This window comes from Typopeltis vanoorti, chromosome 10, assembly GCF_054136105.1.
Source record: "Typopeltis vanoorti isolate ZY-2024b chromosome 10, IOZ_Tvanoo_1.0, whole genome shotgun sequence".
NCBI classification, from domain to species: domain Eukaryota; kingdom Metazoa; phylum Arthropoda; class Arachnida; order Uropygi; family Thelyphonidae; genus Typopeltis; species Typopeltis vanoorti.
In genome coordinates, this window is record NC_143558.1 from 17,598,080 (window position 1) to 17,618,087 (window position 20,008).

Genomic DNA, 20,008 nt, shown 5'->3' on the forward strand with positions numbered 1-20,008 from the left:
AAACGATTATATTAGGAAAGAACTTGACGTTGTCAGCATCCAGGAATGCATTAGCAGAGCTAATCTCAGGTGGTATGGTCACTTAAACAGAATGGGCGAGGAAAGATTAGCAAAACAAGTGTTCTCTGTCAGGTTGGCAGCAAAATGACCCAGAGGAAGACCAAGATATAGGTGGAATGATACGGTACAAAGTGCTTTAGACGATAGAAATATAAGATCTGATAATGTTGGAGTCTTAACAAGTAACAGACTGATTTGGAGGAAAATTGTAGATAGGAAATTAATAATGATGTAATTTTTTTCATGTAATACTATCATATCCTGTACACCCCTTGAGGGTACATGGCAGGAATTTGATGATGATTCTGGAGTGGTAGTCAAGCTGGAGGCAGAATTTAAGGTGATAATTTAGGAAGGTGGTTGGCTGAGTGGTTAGCGTACCCACTCTCCAACCAATAGGATGTGGGTTTGAATTCTGTAATATTGTGATTGTCTTTAGTTGGGAGATGAATTTCAATGCCTGGTGTGAGACTGCCCAGCTTATTGGTGGCTTGAAAAAAGTTCCATGTTACATTCTCTAGAGCAAAGTTTCTGGACTATGTAAAAAAATTAAATAAAATAGAAAAAAAAAAAATCCTCAGGCACCACCACCTGCAGTACAAAATGTACTACAGGTTTGCGAATAACCTTTTGTGGGAGCAACGTAAAAAAAATGTAGATAGCAATATGAAAGGGAAAAAAATTGGCTTACAAAAAAGGAGTTTTATAATTATTACATAATTAATTTAATTACTGAGATTACTGATATTTTATTTGTTATTTGAAAAAATAAATGCAATATTTGTTTTGAATTTTATTCTGTATTATTTTTAAATAAATATTCGCTATAAAATTTAACAACAGTTTTATTATGTTGAAATGGAGAATATTATAGATTCAACCTTTATAGCCACACACGAAACAAAACTTAAAATTTCAAAAATTCACCAGAGAACATATGAGAACATAACCTTTGATATAAGAGTTGCCTTGGTTTCCACTATTTAAAGAACATGAACTCTGAACAAGAGCCTATATGTTTGCCTTTTTATTAGAACATTGATTAGATTTCACTTGTCTAATGTGTATTATGAACTGTCCATTCTCAGAGACCATACAGACCTTAAAACCGCAACAAACATCTGTTAAATATACCAAAACAGCTTATATTAAAAAGATAAATTCATCCTAGTGTAGGTGCAGAATCGAATATTAATGTCTGTTTGCTCTATACTTTATATAAGTATAGAGCAATGGAATTGCTCTATGCTTATATAAAGTCTATACTTAACAAAATGGAATAAATAAGATACTCCACTGGAGTATATGAAGGATCCATTTGTATTTTATTGTTAATTGTGAAAAACTTAAAATTTTTGAAAATTTATCAGAGAGCTTATGAGATAACTTTCATAAGTTACTTTTTAAATCTTTTTCTACATTTGGCTATAACATGGATCGATCCATAGTATTCTCCTTTCAGTATCAAATTTAAGCTTCTCAGCTCTATTTTTAATATTTGATGGTTTCATTATATTTATGGAAAGCAAAAATTTTATTTCTCCTTTTTATTTTTAAAAAAAAAAAAGCTTAAAAAGTCTTCATATCGATGGCTTATTTTACAAAGCCAAAATGAAGATTTCTAAGCTCTTCTCTGATAATAACTCTTATGCACTAACTGCAGTTCACTCATGAAAAATACAACTCTCAGACACAGGATTGCTTAGGTATTGGAATGAGAGTTTTTGCTGTCATAAAGTTTCTGTCTGATCTCTCCGATGAGAACCAGTTTGAAACAGGTGTTTGAATTCAGGCCAGCAAAACTTTAATCAAAAATCCTTAATAAAAGAAAATGCAGGTATATGGGCAGAGCTTGTGCCTTTTGAGTAGTGCAAGTTAAGACAACACAATGCATGGATTGTATTCTCATAAGCTCTCTGGTCTTTTTTCGAGCCTTTCTAAGTTTCTAATGAAATATACGTATATATTTCATTATGAAATAAGGATGGTTCTTTTTATTTTTATATTTTCACATGGTTACAAGGTTAGGTGAAGTATTACTCATATTTTTCAATCTTTCTTCATTCTGCAATTTGGCCTAAGCACCAAGTATTCATCAAAGTATATAGAATTAAATTTTAAACATTCAGAATTAAATTTTATTTATAAATGTTCTGAACATACACCACACACACACGCACACAATAAAATTTATGAGTTCTTTATGCATTTTTTTTTTTTATATTTTCATCATCAATCTCCTGATATGTATCCCTAAGGGGGGGGGGGGTGTTCGGGTTAACATGACAGCACTATACGATTAGGTTTACATTATTATTAATTTCCTATTGCCAAATTTTCTCCAAATCAGTCTATTACTCGTGAGTATTCCAATAGTGTCATATCTAACATTTTGTGCTTCAAGGCACCTCTAACTGAATCAATCCACATAGACCTTGGTCTCTTTCCTGCCATCACACACCTCTTTTGCTAATCTTTCCTCACCCATTCTATTTAAGTGGACATACCACCTCAGATTAGCTCTGCTAACACATTCTTGAATGCTAATAATGTCAAGTTCCTTTTTAATATCTTAATTTTTAATGATTCTGCCACTGATTCACTCCTCTAATTTTTCTCAGATCTGCAATATCTTAACTTACTTGGTTTAATCCTTCACCCAAGTGTAAGCAAACAAAGTTTGTGCCTGAAGTATTTTCAGGACTTGGGGCAACTCTTGGTATCTTTAATTTATAGTATAACCAAGCAGGAAAACTTTCAACAACCCTCAATATCGTGGTCTCTAGTCTTTGATCAAGTGCTTTATTTCTATAACTCTCAGATCCATAACTTAAAACTGGTTTGAACACCGTCTTGTATACTGCTAGTTTGGTGTGTTTAGCTGGCCACTCCACCATATCAGCTTTGCTTATTCTCTTGTCTATTTCCAGATTTAACCTGCCATCTTCACTAAAAACTATGCCTAAATCACTGAAAAATTTTATTTATTCTATAGGATCTCCATTCAGAATGCATATGCTTCTGCCTATTTTCATAGTTTTGGTCTTTTTATTGCTGAATAGTCCTGATCTCAATCCTACTGAATATCTGTGGGATAAATTGGAGCATTTGGCAAGGTCAAGGGATGTATACCCCCACATTAGTCCAGGACCTTATTACATGCCTACAGTAAGAATGATTCATAATTCCCATTGATTGGTATCATACGCTTGTGGGAAAGTATGCTCCACAGGATTGCTGCAGTCACTGCAGTGAAAGGAGATCCTATATCTTATTAAGGTGGGCACCATGGCTGTGTGTTCCTCACACTATGGTTCCATTGACTTCTTTCCAAGCAGAGAGAGAGAGAGAGAGTGTGTGTGTGTGTGTGTGTGTGTGTCTGCACACATGCATATTATATATATATTATTTGCTTTCTGAGCCCAATAACTACATTATAAACAAGTGTTACCACATATTTTCTACAACTGAAAATTTGAAACAGGATGCCTATTTAGTTAAATACCGTGTCTGGTGCAATAAAACTATTTTCTTGCATCTATGTAGCATGATGTTTGTGGGAGGAGACATGTTTTTCATTATGAGGGGTCATTCCAGGTTGTCTCTAATTACACTAATTGTTGCTAAATATAGTACATAGACTGTAAATGGCGGTACTGTATTTAGTGATGCAATAAAACTGTTTTTCTTGTTACTGCAGTATAGTGTTGGGAATGTTTTTTACTCCTTTCTTTTACACTATAGGAACATTTTCATTCCAGTCTTCAGAAAACAAACAGAAGTAAAATCCATCTATTCCTGAAGACAAATATGAATTTTTCTGTGTGTTATAAGAAGTGGACTGCATCTGTTGATCTCCAATAAAAGACTACCATATGGGAGATCTGTTCTTGATATGACAGAAGAGTGACTGATTAAAAAAAAAAAATTATGTAATGAATGTAGGATAATTCTGATAACGATCAGAAATAATCTGTATATATTACTATGTAAAAAGTGTATACTCAGTGAATAAAAAAGAAAATTCTAAGAAAACAAAGAGAAATATAAATAAAACAAAAATCAATACAAATAACAAGCATAACAAATTGTATAAGATGATTTGCTGCTCCATCAAACCACAAATATTCCTGACATGTCCAGATGAATTACCTGATGAATATTATCATTTCATTAGATTAGCCCTCCCATATAGTTATTTCTAAATAACTAACCAATAATAAACAATGGCTGTTTATTATTGGTTAGTTATTTATATTTTGAAAAACACTTTCCCTCTCCTTTACGAGAAAAACTTGTATCATATCACATGTTATTTGGTAGAGCAAATAACATGTTATCCTATAAACTGTGGACATGCATGTTTGCATTTTTAATTATGCCTATCATGAATGCAAACATGCATATCCACAGTTTATAGGGTCATATGTTATTTGCTCTACCCAGCAACTTATAGGACAAATATAATGTCACAAATGTAAATGATTAATAATGTATTTTTCGGTAATGAAAACATTTCTTTTCATGCTTGTTCTTTCTCTCTTTTATGTTTGTCATTCTCAAATAGTTCAAATGATTCACATATTTAGTAATTTTAGTAATTCAAGTATAGTAACCAAATATAGTAATCTTGTTAATTACTGCTGTCTGATACATCCTAAACAAACACATTTGGATATCATTTATATAAACTTCATTTAAATTAATGTAATTTGATCAGGATTTTTCAAATTCTACACATTTTAATGCCGATGATCTCTATAAAGAGAATCTCTGAAATATTTTTATATCTATTCTTAAGTACTAGGTGGTAGTTTTTTTTCATCCAATTCTGTGAGTAGGCAGTCTGCTAAGACCATTCCAGGCACAGACACATCAGCAAAGTTTCTAATGTATTTAAATAGCTATTTTTTTATTCATGAAGTATATGTATGGGTGCTAGCAATTTAAATACAGGGTGTTCGGGATAAATTTGACATATTTATAATTAATTATATTTTTCCGTAAGTTACATGTATTAACACACACTTCTCTTCATTTAAAAGGTTGGACCCTTCTTCATTCATATACAAGATGTCAGAAAGGATGGATAGCTGGAACCCACCTGAATCATGGAAGAGAATAACTTGTATCATGATGATTCGTGCCGGCCATCAAAATAAGGATATTTCGACTGCTGCCCAATGCTCCCTGAATACAGTAAAAACAATCAGGCATGAACTAGAGACTTGCAATGGTGACTACAAGGATGTAGCAAGAAGAAAGATTCCTAGCAGACGATCTGATTGCGTTCATACAGCAGAATTCCTCGCAAATCTGCAGGAACAGGTGTTGAAGATCCCTGGCATTGGAATTCGGGCTTTGTCACGTGAAATGAATGTTGCAGCCTCTACTATGAAGCTTGCACTCAATGAAGACCTCCGCTACTACTCATACAAGCGCCGCAAAGGTCAGCTGCTTACAGAAAAGGCCCGTGAAAAACGTTTGATAAACGCGAAGAAACTTCTAAGCAAAGTGAAACATCCTGCGGAACCACAAACAATCTGGTTCTTTTCCGATGAGAAAACCTTTTGCCAGGATCAAAAACACAACACGCAGAATAACAGATGGCTTGCATACAGTACAAAGGACATTCCTCGTGTAATGCAGGCTAAATTTCCCCAAACTGTGATGATTTTCGGATGTGTATCCTCTGAAGGCAATGTGATGCCTCCGCATTTTTTCCAAGAGGGCCTCAGGTTGACTTCAGATGGCTACGTGGAGTTGCTAAACACTGTAATCAAGCCCTGGATAACAAGGGTAGCCAATGGTAGGCCGTATGTATGGCAGCAGGATTCGGACCCTTGCCACACCTCTGGGAAAAGTCAAAAATGGTTGTCTGAAAATTTCTACGACTTCACCAGTCCAAATGTTTGGCCTCCAAACTCCCCAGACCTTAACCCCATGGATTATTTTGTATGGGGCGCAGTTGAAAAAGACACCAATCGCACTTCCAGTAATACAAAAGCCCAGTTAATGGATAAAATTAAAACAGTTTTTGCGGCCCTTCCCAGGGAGACTGTAGCATCAGCTTGTTCGAGGTTCCGAAGCAGGATTGAAGCTGTGATCGATGCTAATGGTGGTTATTCTGAGTAAATCTTGTTGATAGTATTGTAATTAACTCTGCCTGTAATGTTTTTTGTCAATTCATTAAATTTAATAGATACAAAGAAGATTTTCTTTTTCCTTACGAAACTGTCAAATTTATCCCGAACACCCTGTACATTAGAAACTTTACTAATATACACTGGGATAGTGTGTCTAGGTGGGATACACTGTTGTTAGAAACAACAACAGTGTATCGCACCTCCTCTCCTTTTGAGTCTTCAAAATTCGACTCATCAGAATTCAAGGAGAACTGGTCTACCAGTCCGGAACTCGAAGGGTCAGGCGCAGGGGGGGTGGAACCCCCTTTCAAGTCTTGAAAATTCAAGGAGAACCAGCCTACCAGTCCAGAACTCGGGAGGGGGCATATGCATCAAGGGAGGTGGGCCCCCCTAGTATTACATATAATTTTATATAATACATTCAACTTGTATATAAAAGTAACAATTCCAACTAACAACTACAGATCTGGAGCGATAACATTATTACAATGGGGACACTAATTTCAAAAGCTTTGTCAGGCCAAATTCCAGAAATAAACCTCTCATATTTAACTGAAACTAAAAAACTGAAAAATTAATCTATAACAAGGAAATCATTATAAGGTAATTCTTGTAGATAGTTATGTGTTATTAACGTATAAGCCTATTAAATTATTTCAGGAATTTACAACATATACTGGAATATTAATTAAAAGAAACTTTAATAAATACTTCCTATATTTCGGCAATGTCACATCGCCATCTTCATGGAAACATAAAACTATGACACATCAAAACAGGCACTACAAAGAGCAAATGAGGCAGAAGAGAGAAAACTAGTGTTGTTCCTAGAGTCCTAAAAAGTGCCCTCTAGCAGGCTATATTGAATTGTCTTGGCTGTTGGGATGAAGTTCTCAAGAAGCTTCTCAAATTTGGGGCAGTCTTGTGCATTCAAATTTGTTGAGGTTTGGAAAGTTTTTTTTAGAGCTGAGACTGATTCCATGAAAAATCTTCTGTATTTAAATTTGCTGCAGTGTAATAATGTGGCTTTCTTCCAGCGTATTCTGTGGTTATCCAGAGCACGGTCTGCAAGCCCAGAGTGACTGTATTGGTGAAACCGGATGTAGTCTTTGTGTTCCGAAATCCTGACATTTGCTGTCCTGCCTGTTTGGACAAAGTAGGACAGTTTACAGCTGCAAGGGACCTGGTACTCCAGGTAGGCCTAGAGGAAGTGGCTGGTCTTTGGTGGAGCGGACAAGGGATGCTAATTTCTTATATGGTTTGTAACAAGTTTGTGGTTAACTGGTTTTAATATTTTTGGATTTTTTGGGGGTTGTAGCCATTGGCTAAGAAAGTGTTAAAGTTGTTAGAGCATTGTCATCTGAACAGATTAATTTTGCCCTGTTAAATAGTGTTTTTATAACCCCATATTGTTGTGAGGGAGAGGATTGCTCTCCCAAATTAGAACACTCCAAAGGTTCCTTAAGAAGGTCACTTTTTGGCCTGTGGAAGTTACTAACTAAAACCTTTTAACTCTTGACTCCCCCCCATCCCCGAATATATGAACTTCTAAAAATACATAAACAAAATGTGCCATTACGTCCCATAGTGGATGTCATTGATTTCCCCCACATACAAATTAGCCAAACATTTAGCCAAAGCACTCACACACTATACTGGCAACACACCATCACACACAAAAAACTCAGCCCACTTCAAAGCCAGTATAGAAAACCTCTCACTCCAACACACTGACGTAATGGTCAGTTTGATGTCTCCTCCCTATTCACAAATGTCCCACTCAAGGAAATCTTTGAGCTCATCCAAGCTAAATTTCCTCCCAATATCTCAGCCCTATTTCAGTTAATAATGAACTTGTGCTATTTCGTTTGGAAAGGAAAATTCTACAAACAGATAAGAGGGGACAGTCATGGGTTCATCACCCTTCCCATTCCTGGCAAACTTCATTATGGAGACTTTTGAAGAGAAAGCCTTAAACTCAGCCTCACAAAAACCCAATGTTAGGCTATGCTACGTTGATGATGTGTTCGCTATTTGGCCACATGGCTCAGATATACTCAACTCCTTAACACACTTAAACAACTAACATCCTAGAATCCAGTTCACCTTGGAAAAAGAAGAAAAACAACAGTCTCCCTTTCTTAGACACTCTAATCACTCGCCAGCCTGATGGATCCTTGGCTTTTTCTGTTTACAGAAAACCCATCCATATAGTCAGATACATTCACCAACAATCCCCCCCCCTCACAACAATACGGGGTTATAAAAGCACTATTTAACAGGGCAAAATTAATCTGTTCAGATGACAATGCCCTAACCACTGAACTAAACCACATCCTTAACATTTTCTTAGCCAATGGCTACAACCTCCAAAAAATCCAAAAATATTAAAACCAGTTAACCACAACCCAACCACCCCTTCATAACAAAGATTACACTAAATCCATCACCATTCCCTATATCCAGGGCACCTCTGAAAAGCTAACCAAAATCTTAAAAAAATATGACCTGATTTCCTGTTACAAACCATATAAGAAACTGGCATCCCTTATCCACTCCACCAAAGACCAGCCACTTCCCCTAGACCTACCTGGAGTATACCAGGTCCCTTGCAGCTGTAAACTGTCCTACTTTGACCAAACAGGCAGGACAGCAAATGTCAGGCTTTCAGAACACAAAGAATACATCTGGTTTCACCAATACAGCCATTCTGGGCTTGCAGACCATGCTCTGGATAACCGCCACAGAATATGCTGGAAGAAAGCCACGTTATTACACCGTAGCAAATTTAAATATGAAAGATTGTTCATCGAATCAGCCTCAGCTCTAAAAAATTTTCCAAACCTCAACAAATTTGGGTGCATTAGACAGCCCCAAATTTGGGAAGCTTGCATCTTGAGAACTTCAGCCCAACAGTCAAGACAACCCAATACAGCCCATTAGGGGGCAGTAGTTTTCTCTCTTCTGCCAGTGCCTGTGTGTGCATGTATCATAGTTTTATGTTCCCATGAAGATGGCAATGTGACATTGCTGAAATATAGGAAGTATTATTAAAGTTTCTTTTAATTAATATTCCAGTATACGTTGTAAATTCCTGAAATCACTTAACAGTCAGTATAAGATAATTACAGAGGAATTTCCCTATCGAGAATTTCAGGAAAGTATATATATGAATAGGTCAGAAGCATTGAAGACAAACTTGGGAGAAGAAGAAACTAGGTTCATGCCATGGCTGAGATAAAAATCTAGTATGGCACATTTTTATCTAAAGTTCAGAAGTTATGAAAATATAATATGGTAGTCACAAGTTTTTTTTCTTGTTTTTTTTTACCACAAGAATTTTGTAAACTTATTTATAAACTTTGCTCTAGAGCAGACCAGATATGAAACTTTTTTTCAAGCCACTTCAGGTTTCCTAAAGTAAGGTGACATATATGCAGATTTTTTCACTATGAGCAAAAATCAACTGATTCCAATAAATTATTTCACAATACTTATTTTACACGAAAATTTCATCAAAAATCTAAAAATTCCATAAATGCTTCTTTTTCATTGGATTTGCTCAGTTTGGCAAATAAAGGAGCAAGATCCTGCCTGACATACAATATGCACGATATACAGCCCAACATGAACATATTAAGGAGAAGATGAAGCATATTTTCTAAATATATTAGGAAAAAAATACTGAGAGGTAACAGATAATAATCTACTACTTCTACAGTAAACACTATCATAGCAACCTTAGCATAACAAATTACTGAAAGGTGAACAAAAATTCCCCACAGGCACAATGCTAAAGGAAATTCGAAACTATCCATTATAACATACTATTCCTGTGATACCTATGAGTTTGCTATAGTGAGCTGAAGATATATTTATGGACATATCTGTAAGAAAAAAATTCAGTAGCCAAAAGTGAGAAACTATACAATAGAAACTGAATTAAATAATATGAGGTTTAAAAAAACAAAAAGAATATTCTGTAGATTTACAATATTTACTCACCCAAATGAACACAGCTAACTGATAAGTAGATGATAGCAAAACCATTCTAAAATAAATAAATAATTATTAAGAACTTTGTTATAGTAGATAGATAGTAATTTTTTATAAATAGATAGTAATTAAATCTCGTTTTTTTAGTATCAATTTAAACATTTAACCAATATCAATTTCAGTTTGATGAACCCATGCAGCATCTCATTAAAACACAGCATTGCTGACTCTTTTAGGATTCCCAATACAATGATATATGAAGCCAACGACGGTTAAATTAATATCAAAGTTTCATTATAACTACTAATTAGCCAGTATTATTGCTGATGATGATGTCCGAAGCTAATGAGATTATTCAATTAATGAGTGCTCACTTTGCTAAGATATATCAACCAAGTGTATGTAACATGGTGCACAGTGCTACTGCTACATTGGATGAAGAGTTAGAGGTGCATGAAGTAGAAGAGCTGTTGCATATCTGGATAAGAATTTGCCAAAAGGGACTGGTGGAATATCAGCCTGTTTGCTAAAGGGATGTTCAGTTGAACTGGTCAGGCCTTTCACATGTTTGTATAAGTCTCGGCTAAGGAATGATACAACAGGAATGGAAGAATTGTATGATTGTACAAGGGTGGTGCAAAAATTGATGTGTCTAACTGCTGACCTATCAGTATCTCATGTGGTAGTGAAGATTTTAGAGAAGTTGGTAAGAACTAGCATACAGAAAGGGGTAGACAAACAAGTATATTGTGCAAGGAGCAGCATGAGTTTACTAAAGGAAGGTCATGTTTTAACAATTTGTTCATATTTTATAGCAATGTTATGGCCGAGTTGGATAAAGGGAATGGATACACTATGATAACATTGGATTTTTCTAAGGCATTTGATAGGATATCACATAAAAGGCTGTTGCATAAACTTGGAGAATGTGAGATTGAAATATAAACTCTTGACTTGGATCAGGGTATGGTTGACAGACAGACATATCAAAAAGTGATATACAGTGGGTGTGATTGAAGGTGACCAGTGGCGTACCTCAGGGTTCGGTCCTTGGGCCATTATTGTTCAATCTATACATTAATAACATCAAGCAGGGTCTAACATGAGATGTGCAATAGTTTGCCAATGATGCAAAGATAGGCAGGGCAATTTAGAGATGCTACTGATATTCAGTACTTACAAAATGATTTGAATAGGCTAGAAATTTGGGTAAACGTAAATGGTTGTAACAGTTTAATGTTAATAAGTGTAAAGTTATGGCACTTTAGTGTGATGAGATTTCCAGCAGCATATTATATTAGCAGGGTTATGCTACAAGAAACTGAGGAAGCAAGGGATCTTGGCATATTGTGGATAGGAATTTGAAGTTCAAATGTCATATAGCAAAAGTTGCAAATACAACTCGGAGGATAATTGCAATGTTGAAGTGAACCTTGACATATAAGGATATGGAAATCATTTTGCCTCTTTGATAAGACCACACCTGGATTATTGTGCGCAGATTTGGTCTCCCAGATTCCAAGGGGATAAAGAAGCTATGGAAAGCTTGAAAAGAAGCATTACAAAGATTATATTGATTATGGGATTTAGATTATGAGGACAGATTGTGAGTATTTGGATTACACACTCTGGTTAAAAGGAGAAAGTGGGGGCCATATGATAGAGATTTATAAACTTTTGAATGGGTGTTATAGGATATCGCCTGATGAAATTTTTCGTCATATGGAAGGTGGGGAAGAGAGAGCATGGGGGGGGCATCCATGGAAGTTAAGTTTGTTAACAAGGAGGAGGTAAAAACTAGGTTTTTTCCTCACAGAGCAGTGAGTGAGTGGGGGATATGAGTGCATCTAGTGTGAATGAATTTAAGGGAAAGCATGACAGCTGGTTTGGGCAATTTATAGCATCCCTCGATGAGTTCTTGATTCCCTGGAGGTCTTAATGGCAGCAATATTATTGTTCTTGGCTTACCATTATCAGCATATACTCAGTTTTTGCATATTCATATTTCTATAAATACTTGGATGATTTGATTGATTTATGCATCTATTTATTTGACTTGACAAGTAAGATTACCTGAGCACATTATTAAGTTGATTTACATGGAGACACCATTTATAATTGACAGAGAAACAGGAGAGAACTTCACTGTTACCACTTTGCACCCTCATATTTTTGCTTCTACCACTTATAGTATATCCTGAGTCACTTTTTATTACACAATTACTTTCCTATCATTATAAAGAAATATTGCAAATAAAAATATCTAGCATCATAAAATCTCAAAAAATAAAATAAAACCCTTAGGTACACATACATTAACTACACCAGTGTGCCTCTGAATTTTGATCAGTGATGTCTCATTACATGGCAACAACTCAGTAAACAACTGAAACACATTTAGGTTAGAATCAATATACAGAAATATTTTGGAAAAATAAGTCAGTGTGCACCATAAACATTTACATTCTGCATATTCCCTCACTGGGTAAGAATAAGCTAATTACTGCTGTCCACTGCATATCTAAAGATAAAATGGTGTGTGTATTATTATCCCTCATTAGTCATATTCCATTACAATAAAATCTAATAATTGACAAAAGAGGCATTTGTAATGTTCAGCATTCTCCTACAGCTGTGAAAAGTGAAACACACATAAAACTATTGACGACATAAAACAAAATCAGCATCACACAGTGAAACCGATGATTAATCGGAAATCCTTCAGATTGAAAGAAGTGAGAAAATATATGATGCAATATTGCCAGCCTGGTTGGCTGAGTGGTTAGTGTATCTGCTCTCCAGCCAAAAGGCTGCGGGTTCGAATCCTGCAGTGGGCATGAATGTTTGTGATTGTCTGTGAAAATCTAGTGGTGGTGGGCGGTAGATGATGATGGTGGTTGCGGTTGGTGGAGACAGAGTTGTAGAGCAGGTGCCCTCCCTCGATGAGTCACTCCCTGGAGGCATCATGCAATAATAATAGTAATAATAATATTTACACACACACACACAGATATTTCAAACCACTTACGCCACAGACTGTGGATCTCTCCATGAGGACATAGGTTGAACTGTTTCCCATAATCTTTCTTGTACAAAGTTGATGAGTAGATCTTCTGTCACAGCTTTTTTATAATGACGATATTTTCCATCTTTAATGCTGGGAATAAAAATACACTATTAAAATGTTCTTTAGAAATACACGGTAACATTAAAAATGCTAAAAATTAGAAATAGAAAATGATGCATAGCATTTAGGGAACCCCTCCCAACAAATTAAGATTTCCATTGGGAAGCCAGAATGGTTTCCACTTCATCACACATATAAATACAACACACCTTTCTTTGGCAGTGCATTATTTGAATGACTTTATTCCTTAAGCAGACATTTAGTACAACAAAAACTTTAAAATCAAACTTAATTTGTAACAAACTACTGTTTCAGATCTCTTAAATGTCTCTAAATTTGATTTCACTCTTATTTTAAAATTAAGCCTTCAAAAAAGGGATTAAAAAAATCCACATTTAAGAGTAAAAAGCAGGTTGTAGATATTCTTTTGAAGAAGGAGAGAGAGAGAGAGAGAGAGGGGGGGGGGGGGGGGGAAGCAGTTCAAAATGTTTAACTAGCAACTAATTCTGAAAGTTCCACTGATGTTTGGGTGATCACATTGTATGCTGACCTTTGAAGCCCAGTCAGTCCAATGCAACCAAATTCTCTAACTAAGCCATCAAGGGCAATCATATATAAAGTAGAGAACTGAGATTAATATCTCAATTTTCAATATCAGGTTTAATGATATTTTCCTTCATGATGTGATCCAAATAGATGAATAACAGTGGAGACAGTGTGCATCATTGTCTTACACCTGAATTTACATCAAACCATCATCCTGACTTCAATTCTAACTGTTGACAACTATGTATTACTTGATATCCCATTTACACCATATAATTGTAGCATCTTGAATAGCTTTTCTCTTGGCATTTTATGTGCTTTTTCCCACATCTATTCTATCCAGGTTTATGCTCATGCACATTTGGAACTGAAAATCCTATGGAATAGGTTGGTTACTCCTTATTCTCCAGGAGTGTCTTATGACTGTGGCCATGTGTGCATGGGACCGGTTTGCCTGTTCTGGGAGATGAAAAACCTGAGTTTCTGGGTGAAAAAACCTCCTACCTCCATATGACGCTAACTCACCTTTAGTCAAAAGAGACCAGATAAAGGTTCCTCATGTCACTGAATCAAATCGAACTCAGGTCTTTCTGACCAAAGGGATTCGTCTATACTGACTGAACTACGGAAGCACTTCCCACATCTACCAAACATAAATGTATATTATTATTATAAACATCTTACCTTGCAGGAGGTACACACTATTGCAACCATGCCTTAAAATGATTCACCATGTCTACATTCACAACACACTCAGGCAATCCATTCCACTCACCAACCACTGTCAATGCAAAGAACCTACTCCTCTGCTCACATTCTCCTTATACAGTTTCCAGCGATGGCCTCTTGTTCTAAGCCCCCCCCCCCCCCATTGAAATATCTCTTCATGTCAACTTGATAACAATCCCCGACTAGCTTATATGTCTCGATCATATTCCCCCTCTTCCTCCTATTCACAAGGCTTTGCAATTTACATTCTCTCAATCTGTCCTGGTATTCCACATTCCAAAGACCACTGCCCACCTTGGTGAATCTTCTCTAGACCCTTTCTAAAATATCCTTGTCACTATGAAAACCCAGGAACCAAATCTGTGCACAATAACCCATATGAGGCCTGGTCAAATATAAATCATAATAAAATAAAATAAAATGATATATAATATAATAATGGCATCATAACTTCTTTATTTCCACATGTCAGGGTCCTCTGCATCATTGGCATTATCTGATATGACGTGTTCACAACTTGTGTAATGTTGCCCCTGAATGTCAGGTCACTGTCCACCACAACCATTACCAGATCTTTAATTTCCTCTATCTCCTTTCAAGTTTCCCCACCAAGTGTATATTTTGCATCCCATTGATGCATTACTAATTTTCAAAACCTTACACTTTGCAACAGTGATCTGACAGTTCCACTTACCTGCCCATTCAATGCAATCTATTTAAGTCCTCTTGTAAGGCCATAACATCTGCTTGACTCTACATGCTCTCCCCAATTTTGCATCATCTGCAAACAGCTGCATATTACTAGTTAAACCCATTCCAATATCATTAATATACAAACTGAACAGCATTTGTCCCAGAACTGATCCTTGCAGTACACCATGACCTTCCTCTTTTGGGATACTGCATCCCCCATATATAACTTTCTGATACCTACATGACAGCTAGTCACTGATTTATTCAGAGGTCTGTTATCCAATCCCAGCTGTTTATTTAACAGCTTGTCATGTGGCAGTCTATCAAAATCTTTTGCAAAATTCAAGTACACTGCACATCTCCCTTGTGCAAGACATTTGTCGCTTGTTATAGTACATAAGTAAGTTAGTAAAACATGATCGCCCTTTAAGAAACCTATGTTGATAATCACAGTGAATACTGCTGTTATCAATCAACCCACCTATGTATCCTACTTTTCACCAATCTCTCCAGTACCTTCACCACAACTTCAGATATGCAGATTGGCCTATAATTTGAAGCCACAGCCTTATCACCACCTTTATGCAGTGGAACAATATGACCTTCTTTCCACTCCCTTGGAACCTGTACTGTTGTCTCTTATTAAACAAGCATGCCAATGTTACTGCCAATTCCCTGCAACATTCCCTTAAGACATGTGGTGATATATCATATCCTATTACCTTATTGACATCAAGTTATTTAATTTCTGAAATACCCCCTGTTCACTCACAATTAAGCCATCCTCTCCTATGTCCTCTACACTTAAGTTCCTCATGATTCCACCCTGATTGATGGATGAAACATCCTTAAAACTGATCACCGAACATCTCAACAATGCCTTCTGCAGCAGTTACCATTTTCATCCATAAACATCATCTTACCATAACATTCTTCCTTCTACTTGCCACATATCTTACTCTAGAGTTTTTCTTTGCCTGGTTTGCAAATTTCTGCTCTTTTAATAACTTTTGTTTTCCTTATTCACTGAGTCGCTCTCCTGGCTTGTTCTTTATACTCTTCATAAAACTGATTATTGCCATTATTCATCTTGTACTGCCTCCAAAGTACCTTCTTCCAGATTTCATGCTTAAGCCCCTCATTCATCCATTTTACACCTATCTTATTCAACTTTTTGGCCTTCAGAATACATTCACATAATGATGTTGTTATGTATTTCTTTGTCAGTTCCCAAGCAGCATTTAATTCCTTACCCCTCAACTCCTCATTCCATGCTATAGCTCCAAGCTGTCTCCTAAGCGTGTCAAAATCATCAGCCTTGTACTTCCACATATATCCTTTCTTCATAAAGTCTGCATATGGCTAGCCACAACCTAGGTGATCACTTCATGATCACTCTCACCAATCACACTCCAATTACATTCGCTGATGAAATAATCAAATCTAAAACTCTTGATCCTCGAGTGCCCTTCTTTACATGCTGCCTGAGATAGTTATCTCTCAAGCATTTGAGAAATTCATTTTCCTTATTCCTAAATGACTCTTCATTCCAATCTATTCTGTCAAAATTAAAATCACCCATAATAATTACCCTTCCTATGCCATGTCTCCCGTGTCCACCCGGGCTCTCCCCGTTTCCCTTGATAAGCTTCCTTTGTTCACTAATCCAAATTGTTTATACATTTCTTGTAGAAAGGCTTATACATTGGTAACACATGACTATTAAATTATTTAAGGAATGCATACTGGAATATTAATTAAAAGAAACTTTAATGAATACTTCCTATATTTTGGCAATGTCACATTGCCATCTTCATGGGAACATACAAATATGACATGAAAATATGCATGCAGGAACTACAAAAAGCAAATGAGGCAGAAGATAAGAACTATTCTTGTTCCTAAAGTCCTAATGGTGCCCCCTAGTGGGCTATATTGGCTATCTTGGCTGTTGGGCTGATGATCTCATGTCACCCAAATTTGAGGCAGTCTCATGCACCCAAATTTGTTGAGGTTTGGAACATTTTTAGAGCTGAGGCTGATTCTATGAATGGTCTTTCATTCAGAGCACAAGAACTACATCTCGTTTTACCAGTACAGCCACTCTGGACTTGCAGACCATGCTCTGGTGTATTACTTTAGCTTTCTTCCAACGTATTCTGTGGCGGGTATCCAGAGCATGGTCTGCAAGTCCAGAGTGGCTGTACTGGTAAAACAGGATGTAGTTATTGTGTTCTGAAATCCTGATATTCATTGTCCTGCCTGTTTGGCCAAAGTAGGACAGTTTACAGCTGCAAGGCCCCTGGACCTACCTGGGGTATACCAGGTCCCTGATATTTGGTAAACATTAAAACATTCTTGTGTTAATGTGCCTATAATTCCTAAAATAAGAAAGGATAATGGGAAAAGAAAGCATAGGAAATATAAATGAGAATGGAGAGATGTTACTGCATTTTTGCATGGCAAATGAATTAGTAATAAGAGGATGCATCTTTAAGTATAAAAATATACATAACATGGAGAGCACCAGATGGAAAAACTTATAACCCAATTGATCATATAATGATACAAAGAAAATGAGAGGATCTCTTTTGAACACGAGATCAATGAGTGGAGCAGATGCTTACACAGGCCATTTTTTAGTAATAGGAGAAATTAAAATAAGATCAATGACCATAAAGAAAGTAATGGGCAAAAATAGAATGTATAATATAAATGAACTAAAAGAAAATATGCAGTACAGATTAAAAATAGATAGGAAATTCTTACTCAGACCAGTAAGAACAAATGTATAAAGAATACAGAAGCATTGAAAATATGTGGACAAGTACTAAAAACATATACCATGAAGCTGCAGAAAAAATATTAGGAGTGCATATAGAAAGACAAAGAATGGATATCTTCACACACAAAACTCAAAGTTGAAGAAAGAAAATAATTAAATAAAAAAATAATACAAGATAAGAATAACATCATATTACAAGAGAAATATAACAAAATACATAGGGATTAAGAAAAATGCAGGAAAAGATAAGTTTATAGAAAACCTACTAAACGATGCAGAAACTGCAGCTAATAGAGGTGATACTAAAACATTATATAATATTATGAGAAGAACAATGAAAGGAAAGAAAAGAAGATATTAAAGACAAACAAAGAGATGAATTTCATTGCCTAGTGTGAAACCATCGCCACTGGGGGCCTGAATTGGCTTTAAAATTCAAGTTCCATGTTTGGTCTCTAGAACAGGATTTTTCTGGGCTATGCAAAAATAAATTTTAAAAAATTACAAAAATATATAAAATTGATAAAAAATTCTCAGCCCACCCATGATACAAATGTTGTTTATTAATAACCTTTCGTAGACATAGGTGGGAAACGCATTAAAAATAATAATAAAATAAATAATAATAAAAAGAAAACAGAAAGATGGGTAGAGATAATGAGTAGAAAAAAAAAAAAACTAAAAAGAAATTCAAACACTACAAAGAAAAGAAAAAAATATTAAAAACAGACATCAAAGAAATGAAAAAAGTGAAATATAAAGCACTTAAAGAAAGTAAAAATGGAAAAGCAGCTGGTATATCATATGAACTATTAAAAGCAGATAGATTTAACTATGAATATACTCTACCCATTTCTTAACCAAATATGGATGCAGGAAGAGTGGCCAGATGAATGGAATGTTGAATTACTGATAATTTTTTTTTTAAAGAAAATAAAAAAAGGAGATTTAAGTAACTGTAGTAATTGGAAGGGCATAGCATTAGTAAACATAAGTAAAATACCAAAAACAGTATCAGAAAAATAAAAAGAAAGACCAAAAGTCAAGAGAAACACAAGCAGAATTTAAAGTAAACAGGTCATATACAGATCAAATAGCAACACTAAGAATAACAGAACAATCAACATAAAATGGCAGTCAAATCTTTAAATCAAATTTTGCTGATTTCAAAAAATAAAATAAAATACAATAACATAAAATAAACTTTTGGCAACACTGACAGAGAAGCAATATGAAAATTAACATACCATATAAAATTGTCAACATAGTTATAGAAATTTATGAAAAATATAAAATACAAATCATACATAATGGAGAATTTTCAGAAAAGTTTGAAATTAAAACAGGAGTTAAGACTGTATTCTCTCTCTCTCTCTCTCCAACAATATTTCTTATTGTGGTAGACTGGGTTATGAGCAATTCAATGAAAAGTGCAAAAGGAATACAGTGGAATTTAATATAGTAGCTACGTGACCTGGATTTTGCAGATGATTTATGTTTACTTGTACATACGCAACAGCGTATGAAGGGAAAAAAAAAACAAAACTTAATGAAGACACCTTGACTATCGGATTAGGAATAAATAAAATGAAAACAAAAATAATGAAAATAAATAACAAACAAAAAGAAGACATTGTACTGGATGATCAAATTTTAGAAACAGTGGAGAACTAATTACATAGGATCAATAATAAATAAACAGGGAGGGGAAAACAATAGAGAATCTAAGATATACAGAGCATAGAGACATTTTAAAATGTTAGGAAAAATATGGAGATCAAAGGAAATAAGAAGGTGGTCTGAAAAGTTCTTGGCTTAACAATGAAAAAACGAATTTAAAATTTCAAAATTATTATTTTTTTTCAACATAATCTCTCTTAAGACTAATACATTTATTCCAGCAATGCTCCAGGTCCATTATCCTGT

At 35.3% G+C, this 20,008-nt stretch overlaps 1 protein-coding gene across 1 annotated transcript in view; it reads right to left on the bottom strand.

Annotated features, from left to right (window-relative positions):
• LOC150102200 (thioredoxin-related transmembrane protein 1-like) overlaps positions 1-20,008 on the bottom strand; it is an 87,208-nt gene that overhangs the window by 32,177 nt on the left and 35,023 nt on the right. The window contains exons 4-5 of the mRNA XM_090398975.1: positions 13,231-13,359; positions 10,212-10,257 (exon numbers count right to left, since the gene is read on the bottom strand). Coding sequence (XP_090255101.1) covers positions 10,212-10,257; positions 13,231-13,359 — 175 coding nt within the window. The remainder of the gene's footprint in view (positions 1-10,211; positions 10,258-13,230; positions 13,360-20,008) is intronic.